At 40.4% G+C, this 26,065-nt stretch overlaps 1 protein-coding gene across 1 annotated transcript in view; it reads right to left on the bottom strand.

Moving 5' to 3' along the window:
* Positions 1 to 22,512, bottom strand: part of cd82b (CD82 molecule b) — a 33,688-nt gene extending 11,176 nt beyond the window's left edge. The window contains exons 1-4 of the mRNA XM_036148122.1: positions 22,404 to 22,512; positions 9,993 to 10,096; positions 7,053 to 7,125; positions 1,359 to 1,483 (exon numbers count right to left, since the gene is read on the bottom strand). Of these exons, the coding sequence (XP_036004015.1) occupies positions 1,359 to 1,483; positions 7,053 to 7,125; positions 9,993 to 10,055 (261 nt within the window). The 5' untranslated portion in view covers positions 10,056 to 10,096; positions 22,404 to 22,512. The remainder of the gene's footprint in view (positions 1 to 1,358; positions 1,484 to 7,052; positions 7,126 to 9,992; positions 10,097 to 22,403) is intronic.
* Positions 22,513 to 26,065: the final 3,553 nt, after the last annotated feature.

Genomic DNA, 26,065 nt, shown 5'->3' with positions numbered 1-26,065 from the left:
TTTGTACAAAATTTAAAGTTTGAATTCCAGACGGTTTCAGTGACAAAACCCTCCGCAGTCAAGAATGCTTAAGTGTGTAATTGGTGTGTGTGTGTGTGTGTGTGTGTGTGTGTGGGGTGGGGGGGGGGTTGTTTGGCGCCAGCTGGTCTCTGTCACTCAGAGAAATGGGTCATGTCAGTTCTTTCGTTAACCCCTTGCAGGTTTAATGCTGTTGAGGTCAGGCACCCATCCCCACTCTTGTCAAAGCCACCCCCCCCCCCCCCACTCTTGTCAAAGCCACCCCCTCCACACATAGCCCTGCTTTTATCCCGGACACCTCTCTCCTCTCAGCAGCACCGAGCCCGCTGCCAGCTCACAACCTAACACATTAGCAGGAGTGTTCAAGGGCTTTAGTGTCAGCAGGAATCTATCACGCGTTATAAGCCAAGCTCGAGTGGCCGGGCAGGTGGATCCACGGTAAAAACTGGAGTTTATTTTGTCGGGTTAAGTGACGTACAAAAGTTGGCCTGCATGAAAAACTAATATGCTGAACATAATGCCCCCACAGGTAAATGAGGAAGTGGCACTATTATGCTACGGGGACGCTTTTCTTCAGTAATGGACACAGATTATATGGAAATGGATGGAGCGAGATGAAGGTTAATACTGGAAGGAAACCCATCAGAGGCTGCAAGCGACAGAGGTTCAACTTCCATCTGGCCACAGACCCTAAACACTACGGAGATTAGGGCCGGGTATCATCTAGGCTGAGCCGATTCGATACTATTCTCGATTCAATACGATTCTCCATATAGCTCAGCTTGATTTGATTTGATTCCAATATCGATATTTATTACTTTCAAATTAATGTTCAGTCATTTAATCACCAAAACCAGTCAAATATTATATTTATGTTGAAATTATTGAACACTGATATATTAACAAGAAGATAAAGTGCATTGGTTCAATGCATTTAACAAATCCGTCTCACTTCCTCTCTGTGAACAGTAATGGTGCGCTGTAATAACGCCCCCTAGGGGTTGGGAGGTATATTGATATTGAAAGCCAGAATATGGATATTAAATCGTTTTTAAAAACATCAATATTAATCTTTTTATCGATTTTTATGCACAGCCCTAACAGAGATTGTTCATTTGTTTGTTCTTTTTAATAATAGATTTTAAAAAAAAAACCTTCAGTGTGTGACAACTGAAGTCTGACAACAGACTTTTTAAATTCACCACAGCTGGGTTTCCTGATAATGCTTCTCTCATGCTGCAGTCTGCGCTGATGAAATCAGCTTCACTGCTCTAAAGAGAGGAACTGAACTGTGGCACGGAGCGTCCGAGCTCCTTCAAACAGTGCGCGTTTCTCCTCACCAGTCCCAGCAGACAACGGATTTCATAGATGGCCCCGATGCAGCCGAAGAAGCCCATGGACATCGTCAGAGAGCCCACACCGATGAGGATATATGAAGCCACCTTCATTGTGTTAGAAGATTCTTCTGCAGAAGATAGAACAAAAAATGCAAAAAGTGATCATAACATTAAGAAGAATAAACAGCAAAAGCCAAATTTGTGTTGCAGTAAAAGCCAGCTTTCTTAACAGAGTTAAGCCTTATTTTGAGCCAAGGATCCAGACAGTTACTCCGAGCCACAGATTTCTCACAGACTAAACACTTTTCGCTCAATTCAAAGCATTTCTCTGTGACAGACTATTTTATAAAGAGTTTGCCACCAGGGGGAGTTGGACAGGGACAAGTCAGCCTGCCGCTTGATTAATTGATTTCACTCTTTGGTATGTGGAGAGGGTGAGATCCAGGACGAGGAGGAGGGAGAGGAGGGAGCTGAGACTAAAAAGAGAACTGGAGAGGGGATGAACGGGAGCCATTATGTGGCTCTGTGCTATCTGTACTGGAGCAGGCCCAGAGACGGAGCGCTCTGTCTGCAGATGGAGCCAGAATCTGTGCTTTGTGAAAAGATTCCAAGTTATGAGGACGCCTGGCCAAAGCAAACGGGGCAGATTCATCAATCTGAGCCATGAGGCGAAGGAGAAAACTTCCACAGAATCTCTTCTACTGGTGCAATAACCCAGAGATGCACCGATCATAATGCTTTTACAGCTTTCTTTAAGGGTCTGGTCTGCCTTACTTGGGTTTTTGTTTCTAAGGACCAAAGCACATCTATTAATTAAGTGTAAACTTTGTAATAAAAGTATTAAATATAAACATCGAGAACAAACAGCAAAAATGTGCTGCAGGATCCTGCATAGAAGTCGTAGTTCTGAATCCAGCAGAAAAATTATGGCACAAACGTTCATTTGAATCTCACTAAAGTCAAAACCAAATGCATCCAAGAACACGTAGTTTGGTCACTGGCTCATTGATTCATGACAGATCCACACACAAAAAAAAAAAAGTTTCTCATTCCAAGTAAAGCTCTAAGACTCTACTTCTCCTGAATATGCATGAAGAACATATGTCCGTCTAAACACCTTTTGCATGAAGTTCTATTGCATGAATACGAATAATCTTCTCAGGCTTTTTTGCGTTATCTGGCCTTCTCGTTATCACAGGACGCAGGCTGTGTCGCCAGCAGAAAGCCGAATATGCTATCTGTCATGTTCCGGGACATTTCCCTACCGTGTTCCAGTTATATTTGATAATTTTACCCCTTTGGTGCAGGCATTTTTTTTTCCCGGATCGAACATCAAAACAGGAAAATGCCGGAAGAATCCGACCCTTAATGCAAAAAAAGACGCAGCGTCACTGTGCAAACTTACGCAAAGACCGTAAATGTAAAACAGTGAAGCAGAGCCCCTTTAAAACTTTTAATACGCCGTCGCACTCTGCCCCAAAGACATGCAGACTTTACACGGGTTACCGCAGCGGCTCATGTTGTGGTGGTTTGGGAGTGTAATTTAAGGCTGGACACACATGGGGGGAACATGTGCCGAGCATTTATGCGGCTACAGGGTAGTGTTCAACGGATTGGGAGACACACTCTCTGAACACGCTGCTGAAACCTGTCATTTAAGGTCTCTGACACATGCGCGCAGCTACCCGAACACAAACGGTCTCTGAAAACGCAACACACACCCTCAGCTTTCCTTAACACTGTTAGAACGTGAAGGATTTAGGGCGTGGAAGAAATACATGAAGAGGAAGTGTCAGAGGAGAGCATTGACGACGCAGAAAAAGGAAGATATTTGTGTGTGTGGTATAAAGAAGAACCTATGTAACGGTACATTAAGGTATAAGAAGACAGGTACCAGATGAATCCTTAATGCAGAGGGAACTGAGCCACTGAGACCCAATCAGCCGATCCTTCATCTTTTTACTTATTGAGTTAAACGTTCTTAAAGGATCTTTCCCCAACTCTCAGCCGATCCGCTGCTGAACGACAGTAACAGATACTTCCTTCTGCGCTGTTCTGTATTACTCTGCTCTGCGGTTAGGTCAAAAAAGCTGATGCAATCATCATAAAGAAAGCACTTAACAAAAAAAAAAATGTTCACACTACTGCAATTTTTAAACACTGAGCCAATTTCCAACCACAAATATCTCATTTGGAGGTCATGACCAACTCAAAGTTGTGCCTTATTGTGAAGTGGAAGGCTTTTAAAGTTTTTCACGAATCTGAAAAGCTGTGCAGCGTTCGTATTTTGCTCCCTTTATTGTGCTACCGCTGATTAAAATCTAGGACTACGTCAGGAAGTAGTCCATAACTGTAAAGAGGAAAGAAAAAAACAGAAACACATATATGTGGTTAAAGATAAAAAATCACATTCAAAAATCTTAAAAGGGTTCCATGCGTTTGTATTCAACTTTGTGCATCTAAAAACTGACATTTTTGCCAGTTTCTTGGCGAAATTCCTTCCGGCTCGGTCAAATTGGATGGAGATTGGGTCTGTTTTTGAGTCTTGTGAGAGATTCTCGGTTGGATTTCGGTCAGGACTTTGACTGGGCCGTTTTTTTTTATCACACGGATAACCTTTGAACTCAACCTATTTATTTCCTTCCATGACTCTTCCATCCATGTTCTATAAAGTCTGACCAGCTCCCCTGTTCCTGCTGAAGAAACGCATCCCCACAGCATGATGCAGCCACCACCATCTTCCACCACAGGGATGGTGTGTTCAGGGTGATATACATAGTTATTTTCCTGCCACACAGTAGTTTGCATGTGTGGTAAAAAAAAAACCCTCATTCGATCAACTCTGGTCTCATCCAGCCACAGCCCCTCTGTAAACATGTTTGCTGGGCAGCACACTAATGGAAAACTGCTAGCAGGGACCTCTTATTGCCTTTTTTAACGACTTTCTTTTAGCCACTAATACATATGAAGAATGGATAGCAGTGGTGCCGTTTGCTTTTCTTTTTCAGATGACGGATTGAACAGCGTTCTGTGAGATGATGGGATATTGTTTTAGAGCCTAACCCTGCTTTAACGTTCCACTTTTATCCCCGACCTGTCTGCTGTGTCCCTTGGTCTTCATGCTGTTTGTTCACTAATGGTCAACAGCAAACCTCTGAGGCCTTCATGGAACAGCTAATATTATTCTAAGGTTAAATTACATACCTGACTATTTACTAATTAAGGGAGACTTTTGAAGGCAATTGCTTACGTTGGATTTTGTTTAGCTGTAAGAGACCAAAGGAAGCTGAATAGAAATGCTCGCCACAGCTTACACAAGATTTTCTACCTAAGACAGTGCTAGATAGCTACTCTATACCAGTTTATTGAGTGTTTTTTTTCTAACAGAAGTTTCCATTCAAACTGGAAAAAACTTTTTGTTGACTTTTAAGAAGAGGAGGCGAGAGAGCTGCCTGGGATCGCCAAGCAGCTTCCAGCGCCACGAGAGCAGGCCGCCAGATTCAGCCGCTCCTACTCAGCCCAGAGCGTTTCTCTGCTGAATTTCCCCCACGGAGGTTACCGTAAAGGACATTTCTTTTCTTCTAATCTAAACATGACCGGAGCCCCGTGTTTGGCTTGCATACAGGTGGTATGAAACCACTGTTGACATTGTGACCAGATTTTTAAAAAGTAAACACAAGTGGACCGGCGCTGGGCTGAAGTTTGAGTTTACACTGAGCTTAAACAGTCCGAGGACGGGCGATTTCAGCGCCGTGCTCCCTGCGTGTCTCGAAATTGATGTCCAAACTGTACTTTGGCGCACTCTCTGATTCACATTCCTCCTTTCCAAGGCTGACGTCTGTTTAAGCACATGGCAAGCAGTGTTTGGGCAAGCGCCGCTGACGTGGACTTATTTCACCTCGGCGCTGGAGAAGAAATATCAACATGGCCGTGTTCATTTAGAGGCCTCCGCTGGTAGGAGGAGAAGTCCTTTTCGCCGAAAAACTAAAGGGCTTGAAGCCACAATATTCACAAAGTTTCCCTCCCCGAGGTCACTGCAGGCAGCTGCCGACGACCCTCTGATAGGACCCATAAAGAATAGCAAAGTGAAAACACAGAGATCCTGTTTATGGTCGGGCCGTGGAACAAACCTTCTAGGGGAACTTCTAAAGTCAATAAACATATCTGCCTTCAGCCTGTGCTCATCCACGCAGTGGGAAAGACATTTCCAGTTAAGCTAGCTGAGGCTGACCCCTCGAGATATTAGGCCCAAAAATACATGCTGGAGAGATGTTTATTAGGGACCCTCGCAGGAGGAAAACCATGAGTGAGAATCTGTGGACAAACCGCTGCATTATCACAATATGCCCCGCAGGGAGGATGCGTACTGTACTTGTTTTTCGAAGGTCTGACTAAAGATTAGCGCACTCAACTCAATAACATCGTGGGTGTGATTTTTCCGCTGTTTCTGACCTCGGAGCCTTAAATAGCAAGACGGCATACACAATGGCTGCCGAAGGAGACGGCGTGAGCTCTGCGTGACCTTTGCCAAAGCTCTAACCTTTTCATGGGATTTTTGGAACAATAGAAAGAAAACGACAGACTAAAAATACATTTCATTTATCCCTTCAGTGCTTTCCTAGCATCAAAATAAACGTAATAGGACCCATGATTTCCATTCAAAGAACCAATCTACTAAATGGTACGAACTGCTATAACCAGATGGATCTTATAGAATGGTTGGATGTATGGATGGATGGAGTTTGTATTACAACAGTAAATCGTTTTCTTCTGTCAAAGAGGTTAGATCCACATAAAAAGGATCAGCTGCATTGTTTAACAGCCATCATTTTGCCTTGGTTCCTTTCTGCAGCCGAGGCACATCTCTGCAGGGAAAGGGCTACCAAAGGACCAAACTAAGCAATGCTATATTTATTGCTATATTTATTTCCAACATGCAGCGAATGGACCAGCAATAAATTCATACAATTCCTTGGGGAAAAGAGGGAAAACTCCACGGCCGCTCTTGGAAATGCTCTGCTTGTGTTGAGAACACTGAGAGCATTTATCAAGACGATTTTTGGAAACAAACAGTTTCCATTTGAGGTTCTCTGCTTCAGGCCAGGCTGGACCTGGGTTTAATTAAGCTGCCCTGAAAAAAGCTCCATGCGTTTTAAACGCTGATCATCTACGTATACTCCACCACTATGCTCTTTGGAAGTCGTGCGTCTTCATTTAAAGGTATTGACGCGACCAGACAAGGTGATAGCATCAGTTGCAGATGGAAATTACATCTGTGCCCCCTCTCCCCTGCCAGGTGGGCAGACTAACTAACCCTGCGGAGGAAATAAAAGTCAGACTTTCCAACCTGAGATGAGAATCAAGAGCATCACCTCCCACTGACTAACCTACTCCAACACAGATGTGTCTCCTGTTGCATGTGTGTGTGTGTGTGTGTATGTCTACAGGGTAGCCTTCGCTCAGTGAGTCACATTTTCACAACAAAGCCAACATCCCATTGATTTTCCGTGGGAATGTTTATGGGACCTCCATAAAAAAAAGGCAAAGCGGACACAGCTTTCAGTCATTTGCCACATTTTCCAGTTTCTGTTGCAGTGCATAAAGTGCATAAAGAAAGAAAGCAAGAATATGCTGAGTGTTATGACAACTGGACGTGTTGGCAAGGCGGCAGGTGCGTCTGAGAGCGTCAGGACTTACGCAGGACAGCTATGAAGCTCTCCTTATCGAGCAGCACCCACAGTCCAAAGCCCATGATCACCGCTCCAAAGATCTGCAAAGGAGAAAGAGGAAATATTCAGGGACCACAAGTCATACAAACATTTCTGCTTTTTTTTTTTCTGTCCCATCTGGAAGTTATCAGGTCTTAACTCCTCTCTCTCTCTCTCTCTCTCTCTCTCTCTCTCTCTCTCTCTGTCATAGCAACACTGCAGAAAGCGCCTCTGCTGGGGTTTCTCACGATTAAACCCCCAGTGTTGGGTAACAAATTCAGCATTGTTAGTTTATGATTATTTCAGACTCTCTGAATAATTAAATTTAACTCTAACTGAGGTTTTAAAGGTCTGACTGTGAGGGTATTGAAGTAAGCCTTTGTTTAGAAGTTGTGGGGTACTGCTGCGGGGACCAAAATCTTCAATAAGAGGCTCTGTTGATTCTTCAGCTTCCTGCGTTTATAATTGCCCCCTCTGCAGCCTCACCAAAGTAATTAGTGCCCTGCTTAGGAGCTGTTCTTTTAGGGAGACTGCTGAGAGCACCCGGCGGCCATCATTAGCCCACCACTTCCTGGCTTCTCTTGGCCTCACCGTGCATAATTTGTCCACATGGACAAACACTTGACACAGACACACACGCTTCCTATTAGACCCTAGTTGACTTCAAAAGGTCTGTGACAGGTTTATAGGCGCAGACTCACGGGAAAGGTCTGGACATACTCGCGGAGTCAGTTTCAGAAGCCAGTGACTGGACTTTAAGGCCAGGGTGAGGGGAAGAGAAGAGGAAACAAACTGGAACCATCTGCTGTTACTCAGACCCGACTGATCTGTGAAGTCTCGTTCTTCAGGCAGCATTTCCTTACGTATCTCCTCTAATCGGCATTAGAATTTGAATAGGGATAACCATGCAAATGAAAAGGCAATGTAGCTATGAAGGCAATGTAGCTTTCCAGGTTAGCGGAGATGCATCGATCAGGCTTTTAAAGTCCGATACCAAAGTTCTTTGTAAGGACGGTAACACACTGAGCCGAGGTTTAGAGGAATTCCTTTTGAATCCAAAAGAAAATGAAGGGATGACAAGATTATCCCCATTTAGGCTGAGACATCAGCTGGTGATCTTAAACTGGTGATTTTGATCTTAATGGGCCCTAACCGGTAGTAGGCCAGTCATAGAGCGAGACTGTTAGAAACATCTGTCTCTCATGAAATGTGCTAGACTTGTAAATGTTGGTAGTCTTTCGTAAATCTCAAATTTAAAGGCAAGGATCTACAATCACTACCTATGAGTAATTTTGGGCTTAACTGTAAAATAGAACCTTATGCTACCAATTAGCTGACATTACATATAGAGACTGCTGCCGTCGGTAATGCTAGCTACGTTAATTATAAGATCTTCAAGAATCAAGAATCTTTTATTGTCACCACGTGTTACCGTGGTGAAATTTCCTTTGAGTGGGATCTGTGACAAAGCGTCTGGCCCTTCTCTGGACTCGTACAGCATAAACTGAGTCCAGATCTTGCAGACGGCATCCCACAATCCCCTGTGCTGTCCACACCACCCATGGTAAATCCTTCTTCTCCTTCACTGTGCAGCTTCCATGGCAAACAGTTATGCTAAGACCTAAAACGCTTTGTATTGTAGCCCTGTAAAAGGTTTTAGCAGCTTAATATACAGATAAGCTAAACATTTTTCATACCCCAGGCCGACGTAGATTAAAAATAAACTTTCATTTTCACCACTAAATTTTAAGCGACCCAGCCAGATTTCTGTTTTTAATCTGAAAGATAATCTGTGGAGGAAGCTAAAGATTAGGGTGATGGCAAGAGGCCTTCCAGCCTCAAAGACTTGAAACTCATCACCCAAGATACATTCTCAAAATAGCAGAGATATAATTTCCTGTTGGTGATTGAGAAGATACGCCATTTTTAATGGAAATAGGAAGAAAAACTCACCAAATCTTTGTTTCAACATGTACTCCTTTTCCATATTTTTTTTTATTATCTTCTGAGAGATGTCACTCTCATTTCTTGTCAGGTACAAACCTTTAGACTGAATGAAAACAATGTGAAATCTAAATCTACCAGGAGTAAAATTAGTTTTGGGCTTAACTGTAAGATACAGTTGAAACCTAAACTCTGTAATCATTTTGGTCTTTGCTATAAAAATTGGTAAAATGTCAGCCTTTGTATGAGGCTGCTTTCACACAAATACACACCAGGACAGCATCTCTGCTCCTGATATAACGAGTGACCCACCATGTCAGGGAGGCTGCAAAAATATTTTTTTAACGCTCTGCATATATTTTAACGTTATAGTTGTTAAAATTAAATTAAATCAGAATTGTCTAAAATCAGTAATATAGGCAGCTTTACATGGGGATGGGAAACTGGTCAGGCACATTTCAATTCAAAGCCCATGTCTTTAACGTTGATCTGATTTTTACTGAGATAAAAACAAAGCGCACTAAATACTGGATCCTGGTTGTTGATTGGCCTAAAAACCATCAAAAACGTTAGCGTTCAGTTTTTAGGGATGAAATAAAGAGAGAAAATGCTGAATTAATTTACTAAATTTTAAAGTGCTTTAAAGGTTCAAAAGAAAACCAAAGCGCATAAGAATAAAATCCTGTTTCACTGTTTGTGCTTCCAATCATCCCTAAGAGGCGCTCATGGTAAACCTGTCAGCTTCAGACCCTAAGCCCAACCCAGGTGGATGCAACACTACAGATTAGCACAGGTAGTGTTATCTGTTCAGCAGTGGTACAGCTTTTACAGCGTCTGATTTTTCCGATCCAGAGCTTTGACGTTCTGATTTCTGGGTACAAACAGAGGACTGCCTTACCTATGTCTATCTTAGGTAAATCAACCATCAAGTTACAAATAATTAAGTTACTGACAAAAAAAAAATTTCGGGTGAAGAACTACTTACAAAAAAGAGCAGGTTGAACAGGAATAAAAAGTACTTGGTGACTGTGATGCATCCTTTCCCCATGGTTGGGATTCAGCTGGTTTGCCTTGCAGAGAGACGGGAGTCTGAGTAAAAAAAAAAAAAAAAAGAGACAAAAACATTCATTTAGTCTTACCTCCATGGGAGAGAGCTGTGGAGCAAGGTCACAGCTAAATCTGCACAGCTGGATACCTTACTAAACACAGCGACAGTCTTCAAAACACTGGCCTCATTCACAGGCCTCAAGTATTTTCATTACAAACTTCCGTACTTTTTTAAGAGTCAATTTTCTAGACATGTTTTTCCAGTTTATTCAGCATTTTGGACATTCAAGTACAAAATATTCACCAACAACTGATTAACTAGTAGTCCTATATGTAGGCTCAAGACAACATGAACAGCATCTATGGTACAGTGCCACAGGGCAGCTTAGACCAGCTACTTCAAAATATAACCTCTTTGATTTGCTGAATAAAGCTTATGAAATAAATATTTGCAGCTGTTGCTCAAATAATGTTAGTACCTTGGTTTGATTTTTTTTAAATAATTAAAAATAACTGCACTGTTAATGTGTTGTATGTATGCTGTATTTTAGCCGTCCCTATAAGTTTAAAGGCCACAGGTCCAGCTCAACTGGATTCTAAAGTTATTTAAAGTCTGAAAAAGTTACAACGCTGTCCTTTTTCAAATTTCTGAATGTGTTAGCAAGTCAAAAACAAAACCACTCATGGATAAAATATTAAAATCCAGATGTGATTTAGCAAAAACCTAGAAATGTAAAAAAAAAAAAAAACCACTCACAACAGTCCATACTTTTCAAGAATTCTGACGAGTCCATAAAAGTCCTGCATTCATTCACAAAAGTGCTAAACGTCCTCTCGTTCACACTTCTGCCAGCGAATCACAAATCTGTTACCACACAGCGGTAAAAACTGTCTTGCTCACCATCAGAACGGCACATTTCACCAAGAAAAGGAAACAATGCCTCTCTGAAGCATTAAAGGAAAGACAGCGTGGTTAAAGTGAGAAGTCTGACAGAACAATTGGGTTGGCAGTGTTTCTATTTTCATGGCATCAGAGAAACCGAGCGACTTTACCACCGTGTTTACTAGCAACAACAGTTTGGGCTGCAAACATTGTTTTATGGCCTATTTTAAGCGCAGCCACATTCAATGGTACATGTGGGGCGATGGAAAACGTATAAACACACGCCGCCACGCTGATGCAAACCTGACCCTGCATCTTAAACTGTGGCCGACGTTTTAAGTCGCTCTTCCTCCTCGTTAAAGTGACTTCATCCAGGGACTCCATATCTTAAAGCGGCGAGAGCGCACGTGTGGGGCCGACCCAGCAACACGCACACAATATATGTTTTTCTTAAAACTCATCAAGGCAGCAGGATTCACTTTGAACTTCACAAAGCCCAAAGAAAATATACGCGCTTACAAGATGTTTTCATACCCTGGAGGGAGCAAAAATACACCCGTCCATTGTGGTTATTTGAGGAGTCTGAAAATATCCAGAGAAGACAACTCCCCGTGGTTCAGATTACAAGCTGCTTCCTTCTCCCCCTTCAGTTCCACTCAAAATCTCCAGATTCAGAGTCTGGGCCTACTATAGTGTATGATTAAGTCCATTTAAAGAAACAAATACACTACTGCAACAGCAAAAAAAGAAAGCATCCATACCAACAGATATTCAATATACTTCTTCAACACAAGCTTCCTAGAGGTTATGAGAATAGTAGAAGTCGTTTTAATCTACTTCTAAGCTTTCTAAACGTCCGCACCACACTTTAGAAGAAACAAATCATCACTATCAGATCTTGAGTCAATATTGAAAAAAAAAAAATAGTTTCAGGAAATGACAACAAACATCTTTCTCCTCAATGTAAACCCATCCTATTTAGTCAGAGTCACATGATGCGTTTAAAGGGATCGTTATCGATGAAACCAGACAGATGTGAAGGGTGATCAATAAAGCTGGTTTTTACAAGAACACAAAACTGCATGAAAAAAAAGAGAGAGACGATTATCTGTCGGCCACGTCTTCTTTCTGCTACGCTTTCTTTTCCTGTTCAGCCGCCAAGACGAATGTCTGCGCTGCACTGCCTTTTTTAAATCTTTTTGTCCATCGTCCAACGGATAAAACACACTGCCTTGCAAAAAAACAAAACCAAATACATTCAAACCTCTTCAACTTTTTTTTATCATTTTGTGATTTTACACAGAGAAACGCATACATGTGACATGGAAGGAGGAAGAGATGTGGACCGCTAAATCTGACGCGTGGCTCTGACACCCTTTGATAAAATCCAGTGGAAACAACGGCCTTTAGGCCTAGTCCACACATAGCAGTTTTTTGTTTTTTTTAAAAACGAATGTCTCTCCTACACCATTTTTAAAAATAATACCATACACACAAGAGTTTTTTTTTAGAAAAGTTTTCATCCACACCAACCCGCAGAAATACGCCACTGAGCATTTTTTTTTTTTTTTAAACGCCAGATACATTGGGGGCAGTGTACCGCAAAACTAAAACTTATGTCAGCCAATCAGAATCCCTCAAAACAACCACCACTTCCTGTTAGGAATGAATCCTGGTGCTTGAAGGTTCAATCTTGTAAAAAAAATAAAAAATACAAACAAAAAGTGTCTGAAGCAATGTTAAAAATCTGCCCCTCTCAGACTAAATTTGTTTTTAACTCCACCGTATGGCCAAGTGTATAAACAATGGTCGCACGTGTGCGACGCAGCGAGACAAAGTTCCTCGCAGACCGTGATGCGCCGGACATCAATATCCATCTTTTTACGGGAAGTATAACGGCGTTTATGTGTGGCTGAAAGGTATAACCGCATAAAAACTTTTTTTTATGCGGTTTTCCCAGACATCCTGCTACGCATAGACTAGACCTCGGTCTATGCGTGCGTCATTTAATCTCTGCACACGTCCGGCTGTTCTGCGAAGGCTACAGAGGTTTTTGGCTGGTTGTTGTTTTTTTAAACATCAGGAAACCAACAGCAACCTGAAAACCAACAACCAGAAATAAACAACTTAAAGATAAAGGTGTGAAGATGTTTAAAGTTCGGTTAGGTTGTAAATAAATATCCTGAGTTACCATCATCTCAGAGAATGCTGTTTTATTCATCGCCCGAAAATAGAAGATCGGCCAGAAGAAAGCCGCAAGGCACGGAGGAGACACAGTAAATACGATGAAAAATCGTTTTTTTTTTATTTCTATAAACACCATGTGTGGCAGGAAATGCGTCAGCCTGGACACACAATCTTCAGAGGTAAGCCCGGTGGTGGCAGCATCATGTCAGCAGGGTCAGAATTGATGGGAAGACGGATGGAGCGAAATGCAGAGCAAATCCTGGAAGAAAACCTTTTGGGGGGCTTCTGATATCCCACTGGGACAGAGGACAATAAATGGACGCTACACACTTTTTTAGATTTGTCTTTGTAAAATAAACCAATGAATCAATGCATGCATCATCATTATACGTCCAAATTCTTGCAATTTTTTTTGCTGTTAAATAATAACACAGTCCTTTTGAATAATCACCCGGCTCTCTGTTTAATCTACCATGACAAGTTGGACTCATGGGATTTTGACCCCCGAGAGGTTTGCTGATGGGAACAAGACAAGAGCACCAGTTAATTAGACATCAAATTTAAATACACTAAATACAAGCACAGCCAGCTGTTCCTCCAAATGTCCCTGATCCAGATTGCCTGACCGGCATCGTGGAGTGAAGGACACATCATTTTGCAACACAGCTGAATTAATATCACTAATACAGAACGTCCATGAAATGAACTTAATGGGCAGTAAATACTAAGACGGCTTCCTGTTTACAAAAGCGAACACATTGCAAAGCCCAAACCACTCAGCAGATACGCCTGCAAAGTAGATAATCCTCAAAGGAGATTGTTGTCTAGATGTTGAGTACCAATGCGGATTAAAAAAGGCTTAGTTATGATATTGTCTGCTGACTAAGCTCTGTTCACACAAAAACAGGTTCAAGCAACATCTCAGCTCTACTTATTGCATTTCCCCATCTTTTAGAAGATGAATGATTATCAAAATGTTTGAAACATGTCCTCCTAAGAGTAAGAACAACAGGGAAAGCTGGGTATAACGTCGTGACACTCTTAGAAGTTGCTCAGCAAACCGTTCCTTTTCAGTTTCTCGTGTTTATTCTAAGATCCTCACTAGGACTTCAGTTAGCCAAGGAATCCAAAGTTGATAAAAAAAATTGTAATGCATTTTGAGAACGATATGCTGATGAGAAGAAACTGTTTTTTGTTAAAGCTGTTTCCCTGATCTGGGATCTGGGCACACATAAGCAGGCCATGATGAAGACAAAACAACATGTGCTTTGACTTACATATTTGCTGACTATGAGATTTGCAGATGTTTTCTTGTTGCTAATTATATTGTCTTAAATAACTAGCAGGGGTGTAACGAGATCTCGCTATAACAAAATCTCACAAAGCGCTTCCTAGTTGCCTTTCAACCCAGGACTTTATCATTAAGTCTAAACTATTGTTCTGAGTCCTGGATATGAGGGTGAGTGCTCTGTGCTTAGGATTTATCCTGCTGTGTTGACAAAGTCAACAGATAAAGACATTTTATCAGGATGATCAAATGGGTTTGGTTACAAAAGCTTTAAAGAAAGCTAAAATATCTTGTAGAAAAAAAGAAATGGTGACTGAGTGGTAATATGAATGATTTTCGGCTCTGGGAGAATGCCGCTAATCTTTAGCTGCCACCAATGCTAAAGTTAGCATTTCTTTATCCGTACCATGCCCACCTTCATGACTATTTATGTTTGGACCTAAGTTCTGAGACCCTTCGCTTCATTGGCTATGGTGATGGTGGTGTGCCTGACAGACTGAGTTAAACAGGAATCTCTATGATCTATGATGTTTGCAGATGATACTGTGATCTATTGCGAGAGCAGAGAACAGGTGGAGCAAAATCCAGAGCAGGAGGTTTGTCCTGGATAGGAGAGGACTGAGGGTTAGGAGCAGAGAGACAGGATGTATGCATGTGAATGAGACGGGCCTCAGTGGAGCCGTCAAGTTACAGGAACTAAAGATAAAGAAGGTGGAGAATTTTTGATACTAAGGGTCAACAGTTCAGAGCAAAAGGACTAGGGATGAGTACCGAATTTGATACTTTCATAGGTACCGATCGAATTCCGTCGCTACTACAGAGTAGCGATTCATGTAAAATCGAACAATACCATGGTTTGGTACCTAAACGCATCACTGTGACACTGTGGGAGTGGAAGAGTGGGCGATTTGCCATGCCAAACAGTAGCACAGCATTATTTACCGATTTTTCAGACCAATCCAGCTACCTTTTTTAAAAAAAAGCGACTAGCAAAAAAATCTAACAACTTTCTTCTGTTACTGGTGACTTCCCTTGAAAGCAATTATTGTCTTGGGAGAACAGCTAGCGCTGATGTGAACACCTTCCCAACTTCTCCAAGCGCTGTCTCACCCAGATAGACAGCTGCTGCAGCCGTGTCTTGAAATTCGCCTATAGTCAGAGCAAAGAGAGCAGTCTCTCTGTTCCCTCATCGCAAATGTATCCTGCCTTGATTTATAAAGCGGGCCAAAATATGTTTTTAATAATGTTTTTTTTTTTTGTTCTCTGAAACTGTTGCACTAAAACAATTCCCTGAATTTGATTCACACAGAGCTTCAATCCCGTTTTCTCCTCGTTCACTCTGTGCCTTTGATAACTGTTGCTTCAGTAAAAATTTGTTTTACGTGCTGAAGATTCAGGCAGTGTATTAAAATTTACAAATTATTTACTAAGGTTAAGTTGTAGATTCACACAAAATTATATAGAGAAATATATATGTTAAATTGAAAAAAAAAATAGATATTTTATTAAGAAATTAACATTTATTACTACATAAACACACAAAAGTACCAAAAATAGGTACAGTTAGGAAAGTAGCAGAGATGAAGATGTTGAGGTTCTCTTTGGGAGTGATGAGGATGGATAGGATCAGAGGAACTGTGCATGTTAGATGTGCTGGAGATAAAGCCAGAGAATCCAGACTGAGATAGGCTGGACATACATACAGGGTGAATAGGGCTGGAGCTGCAGGCAGGAGGCCTAGAGGAAAACCAAAGAACAGATTTATAGATGGAGTGAAAGAAGAAATGAAAAAAGATTGGCATGAGTGAGGAAGACGAAGAGTATATGGTTAGATGGAGGCAGGTGCCTTAATGTGGTGAAAAAAAGAGGTTTGGAAGTGGCATTTTGAAGTAAGTCAGGAAGTAGTTTTTGAGTTACCCTGCTGAGCATGGCATTTGGACCATCTTAGAAATAAATAAGAAAAAAAAAACCCGCAAAAAAATGGAAAACCTAAACCTGGACTAAATGATTATATCTGTGATACGTACAGAATAGTTCAGTGTTTTTTTTGTGACACCTCCCCTAAAAAACAACAACAAAAAAAATCAATGTGCATTCCTCTTTTAAAAAAAAACAACAAAAAAAAACATTGCCAAAATCTTCTCTTTTCTCAGTCATTCAACACATAGCCCCGTGCAGTAAAATGCTATGATTTCCTTTAAAACTGACTTTAAAGACACGTCACATCTGACTTCTTCAAAGCGGACACTAAAAGTCTTCTGAAGTGAAATTGAAAGCAGACTCAAAATCCAATGCCAACAGTCCTATTATAACTTGCATAACTACCACCGTATAATGCTGCTGAAATGAAAAGACTGTGGTGGAGTCTATCTTTATACGCTGTGTGCATCGACTGTGCTTGAAGCACCGAAATGACTTACTATGAAAAAAAAAACTCTGGACGAGTTACCAGAACTTTCCAAACTCTTTGACCTACCGATATAAATTTTTTCCCTCTGCAGCTTAATTTTCCCTTCTGTGTGGTTTAGTTTAAGGTGCTATTGCCAAGGCGCAGTGCAGGCTTTGGGGAGTAATAACAGAACAGTATCTCAGCTGAAACTGCCAGATAACCGGTCGCGAATCTTGGTCAGGAGAGATGAAGACGGCAACAAATGTCTGCGACGGAGCCATCATGGATTTACGGCGGCAGCGCAGGGCGTCTAGATACTAAAACCCACGCAAAGATGCAACCTCCCTCCACTCCCTCCTGTTAATACTGGAGACATGACCTATTTACACATCTGTGCGTTCACCTAGCAAAAAGCAAAGAAAACTGCATCAATTATTCTGCTACCATTATAAGCCCTTAATGCTGAAATAATGTCGTTTAATCTTCAATACAAAATGACGGCAGCCTGTTGTTTGGGTCATTTCCATTTCCAGGAAGAGCTTTTGTTGTTCGTTCAACTTTAAAAAAGGTAAACTTTATCAGTAACCGCGGCAACTTGCAAACTAGAGAACGTGGACTGCGATGATTCATCTTTACGTCTCTAAAAGTTTCACCTTGTCTAACCCCCGGGATATCTTCTGGCTAGACCTTGCTTCAACTGAGTCAGCAGGTGAAGAGGAAGGGACTTTCCCAGTTAGCGTTTCCATGGCAACAGCATGACAAAAACCTGTAAATTCCCCTCCGGGGTTAGGTACCAAATGACTTCCCTTATTCTGTGAAAATCAATAACAATACAGGCCAACAACGAAAACTTTTTTTTTTTTTTTGCGTAATAATTGGGTTTGTTAACCTGAATATTGCTCAGAATGATGTTAAGAGGAGTGAGGCAACCAGAAGTTCCATATAAGGAATGTTGGTTTAACTCCAGCCTTCAATTAGGGCTGTTGTAGAAGAGGCGGGTGGATGAAACCGGTGAAAAGTAAGCAATTAAGGTAGAAAACTGAAAAATTCAGACACCTTTGCTAATTTTTTTTTGGTCAAATGGGGAAACCTGGCCAATCATTACTTACCAGTGGTGTTACATAGGAAGCATCACCCGAAGCCTGATATAAAAAACACTGTTTTCTAATCCGTGTTTATGAGGAGCCTCCCTTCTCTTATTTTGGCTGTTGCAGAGCAATGGGGGGGGGGGGGGGGGGGGGGGGCAAGGTTCTCCGACTGCAACGATGTGCTGATGTGGTTAAGAAAATTTTCGTGTGGAAAGCAGCCAAGGCAAAGTTGTGTAGCCTGAAAGCGAGGCTTGGAAATTCATTTAGTAATAACACAGAGTTAGATACATTAATTTAGCGTAACTACATGTCTTAAACAGAAGCGATCACAGCTTCAGCAGCAGCAGCTAGAGCGTGATGCAGAGGAACGTGATAAGCACCGTCTCCTGATACGATTGTACGCCGGGCACTTTGAGCTTTTCATGCAGACCTTGAAAATAACCTCAAATTTACATATTTAGGAATGGAATTGAGTCAATTTGTCGCTTTATCAATCCAAATGGTTATTCCATTGTTTCTCACCATCTTTTTACCTATTGTATATAATCTTATTTCAGAATTTTTAATGAATTATGGAGATAATCATAACAAAAAAATCTAAAATCCCTGGTAGAATTTAATTGAATGTTACATTCTGCTGCCTATTTCCATTCATTGTGGTTCTGATCTCAGTTTAGACCCTTTGACTCTAATGTAGCTAATAGAGAAATATGTGTGCAATATAGCAATAGCAAAGGATTGTTTTAATGAAATATTTGGTAGGATTTTAATTTCAAATGCCATGGCCCCAAATTCTGTATATTGGCTGTGGGCAGACTTTCACTGTCCTCGATGGCCACACTTGATATATATTTTTAGTGGTCATGATGCTAATAGTGACAAACAGTGGCAGGGCAATGTGGTGAAGCAAAAAAAAAAAAATGTCAGAAAGAAAGACTCACGGAAATAATAATAGGTTCATAATAACTGATTCCACAATAGTTTTGCAGTTGGATGCTTTTTTTGATGTAGGGTAACCTAAAGTCCCTTAAATGATTTAAGTGATCATTTAAGGGACTTTAGGGTAACCCATTGTTGAAATATCCTGCTGTGACAGGCATTTGGTTTCCATAATACAAAAAAGTCAGATCCAACATGACTAAATTGACAAAGGTACAGAATTACAAACCGAAAAAAAAAACACTTGTCTAGAAACATGTGGGATTAGAAAACTGGTTCAAACAAAGTTGGGTTATGCCTTTAGGTAAGCACACTTGGTAAACAAGGTGGACTTGGTGGAGTAGTTCAAAAAACTGCTAAGCTACTGGGATTTTGGCACACAACCAGCTCTCAGGTTTATAGAAGATGATCCACCCAACCACTGTCTATACGTGCCTGTCTCCAACGATCATTTACTGAGAGGAGGGGTACACCCTGGACAGGTCGCCAGTCTATCAATGGAGAATGACCCAGAAAATAGAAACGTATGCAGTCAGAAGCGTTTGTGAGGACAAGGATATCACACAGGCGTGACAGGGTCAAAGGTTCAAAATCATAGGAAACAATGGCAACTCAAAAAAAAAAACACTCCTTAAACCAAAGGTATGCAGAGTACCATCTCTGAAGACGTGCCACGTCAAACCTGGATGGGTTACCACAACAGAAGACTCATCGGGTGCCATTCCTCTCAGCTAAGAACATGAAAACAAGGCTACAGTTCACTCAGGCTGACTGAAACCGAAAATGTCAACTGGTCTAATGAGAATTTTTTTGCATTAACGACATGAAAGCATGAATCCATCGTGCCTTGTATAAATGGTTCAAACCGATGGAGGTGGACATTGTCCAGGCATACTTTGGGTCCCTTATTCCAGATGACCATCGTTAACATGTCACAGCTGGCAGTGTCCGTTCCTTTATAACCTTAATTGACAGATCTTCTGCTAGCTACTGCCAGCTGGATAACGCCCCAGGTCATGAAGTTCAGGTCATCTTAGCCTGGTTTACCGTACCCCGGTGGCATGCATGGTTACCTCAGGTCACTTCAGAAGAACTCGTTTGGGATAAGTTCAAAGACAAGGTTGGGATCATTGGTGTTCAGCTGAGAAGTCTGCAGCAACTGAGTGATGATATCATGTCAGTGTCAATCAAAATTTCTCAGGGATGTATCAGACTCCTTGCTGAATCTATATCACAAGAAAATAAGTTTGTTCTGAAGGAAAAACCCTATACAAGCACGTGTGTGCCCATTTTCAAGTAAATCCTGTGCTTGAGACACACACAAAAAGGTATTTAAATGAGTAACCCTTACAGGTGTCAAGGAATACCAATAGTTTTTTAAAAAAATGACATGCAAGCATGTGATTTTGAACCCATTTGTGGGAGTACCTTGAATCAGCGCTATGGACATTTGTTATTTTGAGTTACAACTCTTGTGCATATCTAGGTTAATTATGTCCAAGCTTTTATGCAAAGCTCACTGGCTGACATCTGGGCTCTCTTTCCGTGTGTTTTTTTATGTGGATTATTGGGCATGCGCTGAGTGTTCTTGCTTTTTTTCAACCTTTGACCCCATCCGGCCACACAAAGGTAAAGGTTTCCACAATTGTGTCTGCTTCAAAGTGCGGGAATGTCAACAAACGCACGTGTCATATCGTGGCTTTCTTGCCGGCAGACGCAAAGCAAAAATCGGATGACAGTCACATTGTTGATGCCACTAATGGCAAGGAGCAAAATGGCTGGCCTGCTACAGCCAATTCCATCAGTCATCAACAAAGACGTCGTTTCTGCTGAAAAGCTAATGTCCAAAGCAGTTTGAGGACTCAAAGAAACAGAAATCTGGCATTGATCCAGCATGGAAAAGAGAATTCCAATGGCTGGTAATAACGTGTGATTAAGCTGGCAGGCCTTCACGATGGGTTGTTTGGGCTCACGTTTAAATCTTTGACTTTACATTTATTATAGCCATGCATTTTTTTGACAATTCCAATTCCACGATTTCAGCCTAACACTGACACATTGATAATTATTACCATTATAATTATGCACATTACATAAACATTACAGAAAATGCACATTACATACAATTTATTGTGGGAAAATATCCCATCTGATATTCAACTATACATATCAATGTTCATATATGCATATGTTAAAAAGAAATACCTGGAAAAGTTAAAATATTAAAATTTTAACTTTTGACTCAGATGATATTTACCATTAAAATGTCAAAAAATCCTGGGGATGACCCCATATTCCTCATTCCCATCCCAGGGATTAAAATCATTTTAAAAGGATGAAGGGCAAAAGACCCCCAAACAAAGAAACAAACAAAAAAAATGTCTCTGGCTGTAACTTAGCGCTGCCTCTCCTCAACTTGTTGCAGTGCCACTTAGCTGGCTGAAAAAAGGATTCTACACTTTTTCTTTGCCTGAAAATATTTGAAGCTGCGGAAATAAAAGCAATGGTGAGAAAACTAAATTAACTACCACTCCTACAGAGGTAATGCTGTTTTAAAACTATTTATCTAGTTGACAGCATGCTGGCTACAAGAGCAGATAGCCCGACTAACCTGCTAGCTAATAACATCTATTACTGTATACGGAGTAGAAGAAGGGAAAAAAACATATTACACTGTACTGTACAACAGTCACATTTAGAGTTCAAAGTCTGTTTTTTGCCCAGATTTACATGTGAATATATTAGACACCCTTATTTCACAATAATAATCAATATATTACACTGTTATAGCAGCAGTAGGAATAGCATTTTTCTTAGTTTTAAATACAAATAACTACATGACATACATTTTTGCTTTTATATTTTGTTGAAAATTCCATTTTTTTTTTCTTTTTAAATAAATGTCTATATTTATTACTAGGGAGCCAGTAGCTTATAAAGTCTCATGAGTTCAGATGATAGATGCCGCTACACTTGGCTAAAATGACAAAACTGAGAAATAAAACCCCTAAACATAAACAAACAAAAAAAATTCTTATGGGCACTAGGACAGGACACCCACAGCCCCCAGATTTCAGCGTTACGCCACTGCCTACAACTCAACATGTGCCAACCTGAGCAAAAAGTCCCACAGAGGTCTGGTTAATGTTTGATGACGGTACACATTTCCAGTATTCAACCAACGAAACCGATGAGGTCACTTGTTATAGATGTAATAACAAAGGTGATACGAGGCGCAGATTTCTGAGCTACTTCTTTGAAACAGATGGAACTGAGGGCGAGAGGCAGCCAGGATGCATCCCCATCGGTTCACGTCTGCCAGAGTCTGAAGAAGTGAATAGTCTTTTCACACCGTCAAAACTATTCAAAGATTACTTTAAAGTCACTCAATAAACCTTACGATGGTGCCAGAAGTTTTATTGATCTCATTCCAATGTAAATTTAGTGGCTCTCTGTTATTAGAACAAAACGCCTAGAGTCCGGGTAGCTTCGACTACTTTACAAAGTAATGCCTGATACTCCAGGCCGGAGTTTTCTAGCGTCACTTGAACTAAACAAACACGAAAAGGACTCACTTTGAGTTGGTCTGCAGACGTCTTCGGCCGCTCCGCGTTCCTGCTAACTGCGAGACGTAAAGAACCCGTGAGAAACAACCCGGGATGTTTGTGTCTGCCTCCTGTTGCGTAGGGCGAGGGCGTGCGTGCGTGTGTGCGTGAATGGACGCGCCCACACCCCCACCACGCGGCGGCAGCCAGTTTATTCCATTTAACCCTTACCTGTCAGACAACATCAGTGACTTCTTGATAGCACTGAAACGTATTCAAACCAATATATTATGTCAATGTATCCGAATGAATTAAAGAAGATGGGTTCCTCTCTTTTAGCATACACTAGATGTAGTTTTTAATTTAAAACTTAAACATTTATTTTTTGCCGACATGTGGCAATATGTTTACGTTTTAGTAGAGAAACATTTCCTTGTGAAATGTTTATTAAAATATTATTCAACATATTTTCTACATGTAGATATATATGTTTATTATTAAAATGTTAAAAAGCGTTATTTATCTCCCTACACACACATACATACATACAATTTATTTGGTACATATAGTAATTAGACAAAACATACGTTAGTAATACATCTCTATATCTTTACATTATCTCTAGCAAACACTGCCTGTATGTGCCTACCTGTGTCCGTTTAGTTTTTAGTTTAAATATTTAATATTTACATAGATACTCCACATACTTCAATATTTTTAGATTATTCCACATCGTGCTTCATAATAAAGCAACATTTTCTTGATGTCATAATATTCAAATTAAATTCATATGTATTATCTATATTTATATTCCATATGTATATGTCTATAAATATATCCAAATCAAATGCTTTTATTGCTTTTATTTACATGTTTATTACAACTGTGAACGATTATTGGGATACTCGTTTTATTCTAGTGGCTCACATTAAAATACATAAAATATGGGTGTTACAAAAATATCCATATTCTATGAATTATATTTTTGTGTTAAAAATGGGAACATAATTGTTGCAACTCCAGAAAATACCAGCTCTAAACTGCTAAACATATTTAAATGTAGGCATCTCTTTAGAAAATATACATTTAAAATACTAAAGACATTAAGTAATATCCAAAAAACACCCCAAATAACTTACTGCACATAATATCTCATAATAAAATACCATGGACATTACATGTTACCAAGATAATTTAGTGAACCATGTTCTCTTATACAATAAAAATGTAACTACCGTAATCATTTTATCTATTTCAAAGTAATTAAGTCATTCATAAACTTTCTTGAGCCAATTTCAAATTGCTTTTTACTGCTGTTTACCAACATGTCCCAGTGACATGGGATAGTAATGCAGGACCCAGTTCCCTTGGTGGAAAGCTTGAAGAGAATGCATACACACAGACACACAGGATCTTTTAGGTCATAAACATCCCAGTCTACAAATACTCATTTCCTCAATAACATAATGCCCCCTTTTAAGCTCTGCACAATGTATGATTCTGTGGAAATGAAAAGCATGGGGGTTGGGATACGTTTTTTGAAAGGTTTCAGAGTCTAGATGGGTAGATATGCAAGTTTGAACATGTTTCACAACCTAAAAACACAAAAACACCACAAGATGGGATTACAAAACAGCTCCTTTGAGACATAAAACTGAAAGTAATTTCTGTTGTGAGAGCTTTGTGGTGTAATGTGTTTTCCAACAAACTTTCTTCCCTCTCAAAAAAAATAAAAAAATAAATAAAACATGTTTTTATGAGATGGGACAGATACTCTGAAAAAGCATGTGAGTACACATACTTTTGAAAGAGTCCATACTCCAGAAGAAGTCTGGTCCTACCTTCAATTTGTGCAAATGAGAGGTAAAGATTTTCAAAGTGCTATAGAGGTTGTCATTGTGGATGAAAGCTGGACAGAGGGTCATGTAGCTGTGCAGGTTACCAGTCATGGTTACCCGTCATGGTATGAAGTAAAGGAGAATTAATAAAATGTGAATTCACAGAGCTCAACGTCAGCGCAGCAACACTAAAGATTTCAACAGTTAGAGCTCCACCACCAATAAACACCTCTGGTAGCACTGTATGCACAATAAATCTCTGTGGAGCAGCTAAGTACTGTAGTTAAGTGAGTGAAGATTGGACGTAGGGCTGCACAATTTTAAGAAAACATTTAATATTAAAGGTGAATGTGGTGGTATCAATATGACTTCAATAAACAAACAAATCTTTATTCAAACAGTGGTAACGTCTTTCATCTCGGGTTCTTCAGAACCGAACCCACATAGACTATCCAGCTGCTAGAAGGAAAAAAATAATGTGTTTATTAATTCCATCTTAACAATTTAGCTTTATTAAAGTATTATTAAACTGCTGTTTTGTCAGTGAGAGGGTTCAGCTGTAAGATCTTGTAAGAGCTGCATCATATAGTCCACAGAGCAACAGAAAATGTTCCAATAATAAACAAGCGTGTCTTTTTATTTCCAAACTAATGATCAAAGTTCCATCACAATTCATTTAGCATTTACAGTATCCCACATATATACATAAAAACACTTTGCTACAAGTTGAAACAGGTTATCAAGATATGCCGTTCATAACACTACTTGTTGACTGAGGGACTGAAGTGACTTACAAAGCATTTTTGACCCATTTTCAAAAGTCAAGAAGACTAGTTTCTAATTTCATTCCTCCAATGTATGACAGCAGGGATGATGAAAGAGTCCCTCTGCCTCCTCTCCTCTGCAAAATTGCTGTTCTCTCCAAAAATAAACCTGGCTTGCAGACCTTTGAACATTTCACAGGGCTGATCGTTTGAGGCCTACAGCACTGATGGAAACGGAACGACACTTTTTTTTAAAGCTCCATAATTATCATGCTGGTCTGCGCAGAGCAGTGCTCTATAAGGATGGGGCACAGAATGTTACTTGGGAGAGCCGTTTCTAATTAAACACTGTAAAAAAAAAAAAAAAAAGATAATGACTGCTTCTTAGGGGTACAGGAGACCTCACCCATGTTCTAGTTTCCCTATCTGAGCTGAAACATGGGTGAGGAAGGTGCACATTTTCCTTCAGTGCTGAATTTGCAGCTGCTCTTACCAAAAATCGCTCTGACCGCAGGACCTCTCCCTTCTGGGGCAGGACTTAATGTGGTCATTGCAAACACGGAGGACCACCTCTGAAGAGCTACAGCTTGTTTCTTGTTTGAATCCGTTTTATGTTTCCAGTTTCAAACGTACAAGCCGATCAAACGATGTTTCTTATCTAACTGATGAACTTCAGCCAGTCGAATTGAGTTGAAAAAGGTTACAGTTGACAAATAAGCCCCTGTCAGCACATTTCTAAAACCCAGCAATTATGTCTTTCCATCGGGCCTGGCAAGTATTTAGAGGTAGATTTTTTATTTTATTTTTTACAAAAATTTGTATTTGATTTAGGCACGCGTAATTCAGGATTACTCTCAGCAGTGTGCTTATCGGTTTCCAGAATCCTTGTTGGGTTACTGCATCCATTTTCTGTCACTGAATCTGAAAGAACGGCTACTACGGTTGTGCCAAATATGTTTGGAGGGATTTGTAGCGTCCGACACATGTATTTGGATCCCTGGTAAAGATGTGCAAAAAGCTTTAGCATAAATCCCTCTCCACCCAGAGTTCTGACTTAATTTCTTATAAATAAAAACAAATAAGCTTTTAT

Source organism: Fundulus heteroclitus, chromosome 2 (genome assembly GCF_011125445.2).
Source record: "Fundulus heteroclitus isolate FHET01 chromosome 2, MU-UCD_Fhet_4.1, whole genome shotgun sequence".
NCBI lineage: Eukaryota > Metazoa > Chordata > Actinopteri > Cyprinodontiformes > Fundulidae > Fundulus > Fundulus heteroclitus.
The sequence above is the reverse complement of the archived record's forward strand: the minus strand, read 5'-3'. Positions and strand labels throughout refer to the sequence as shown.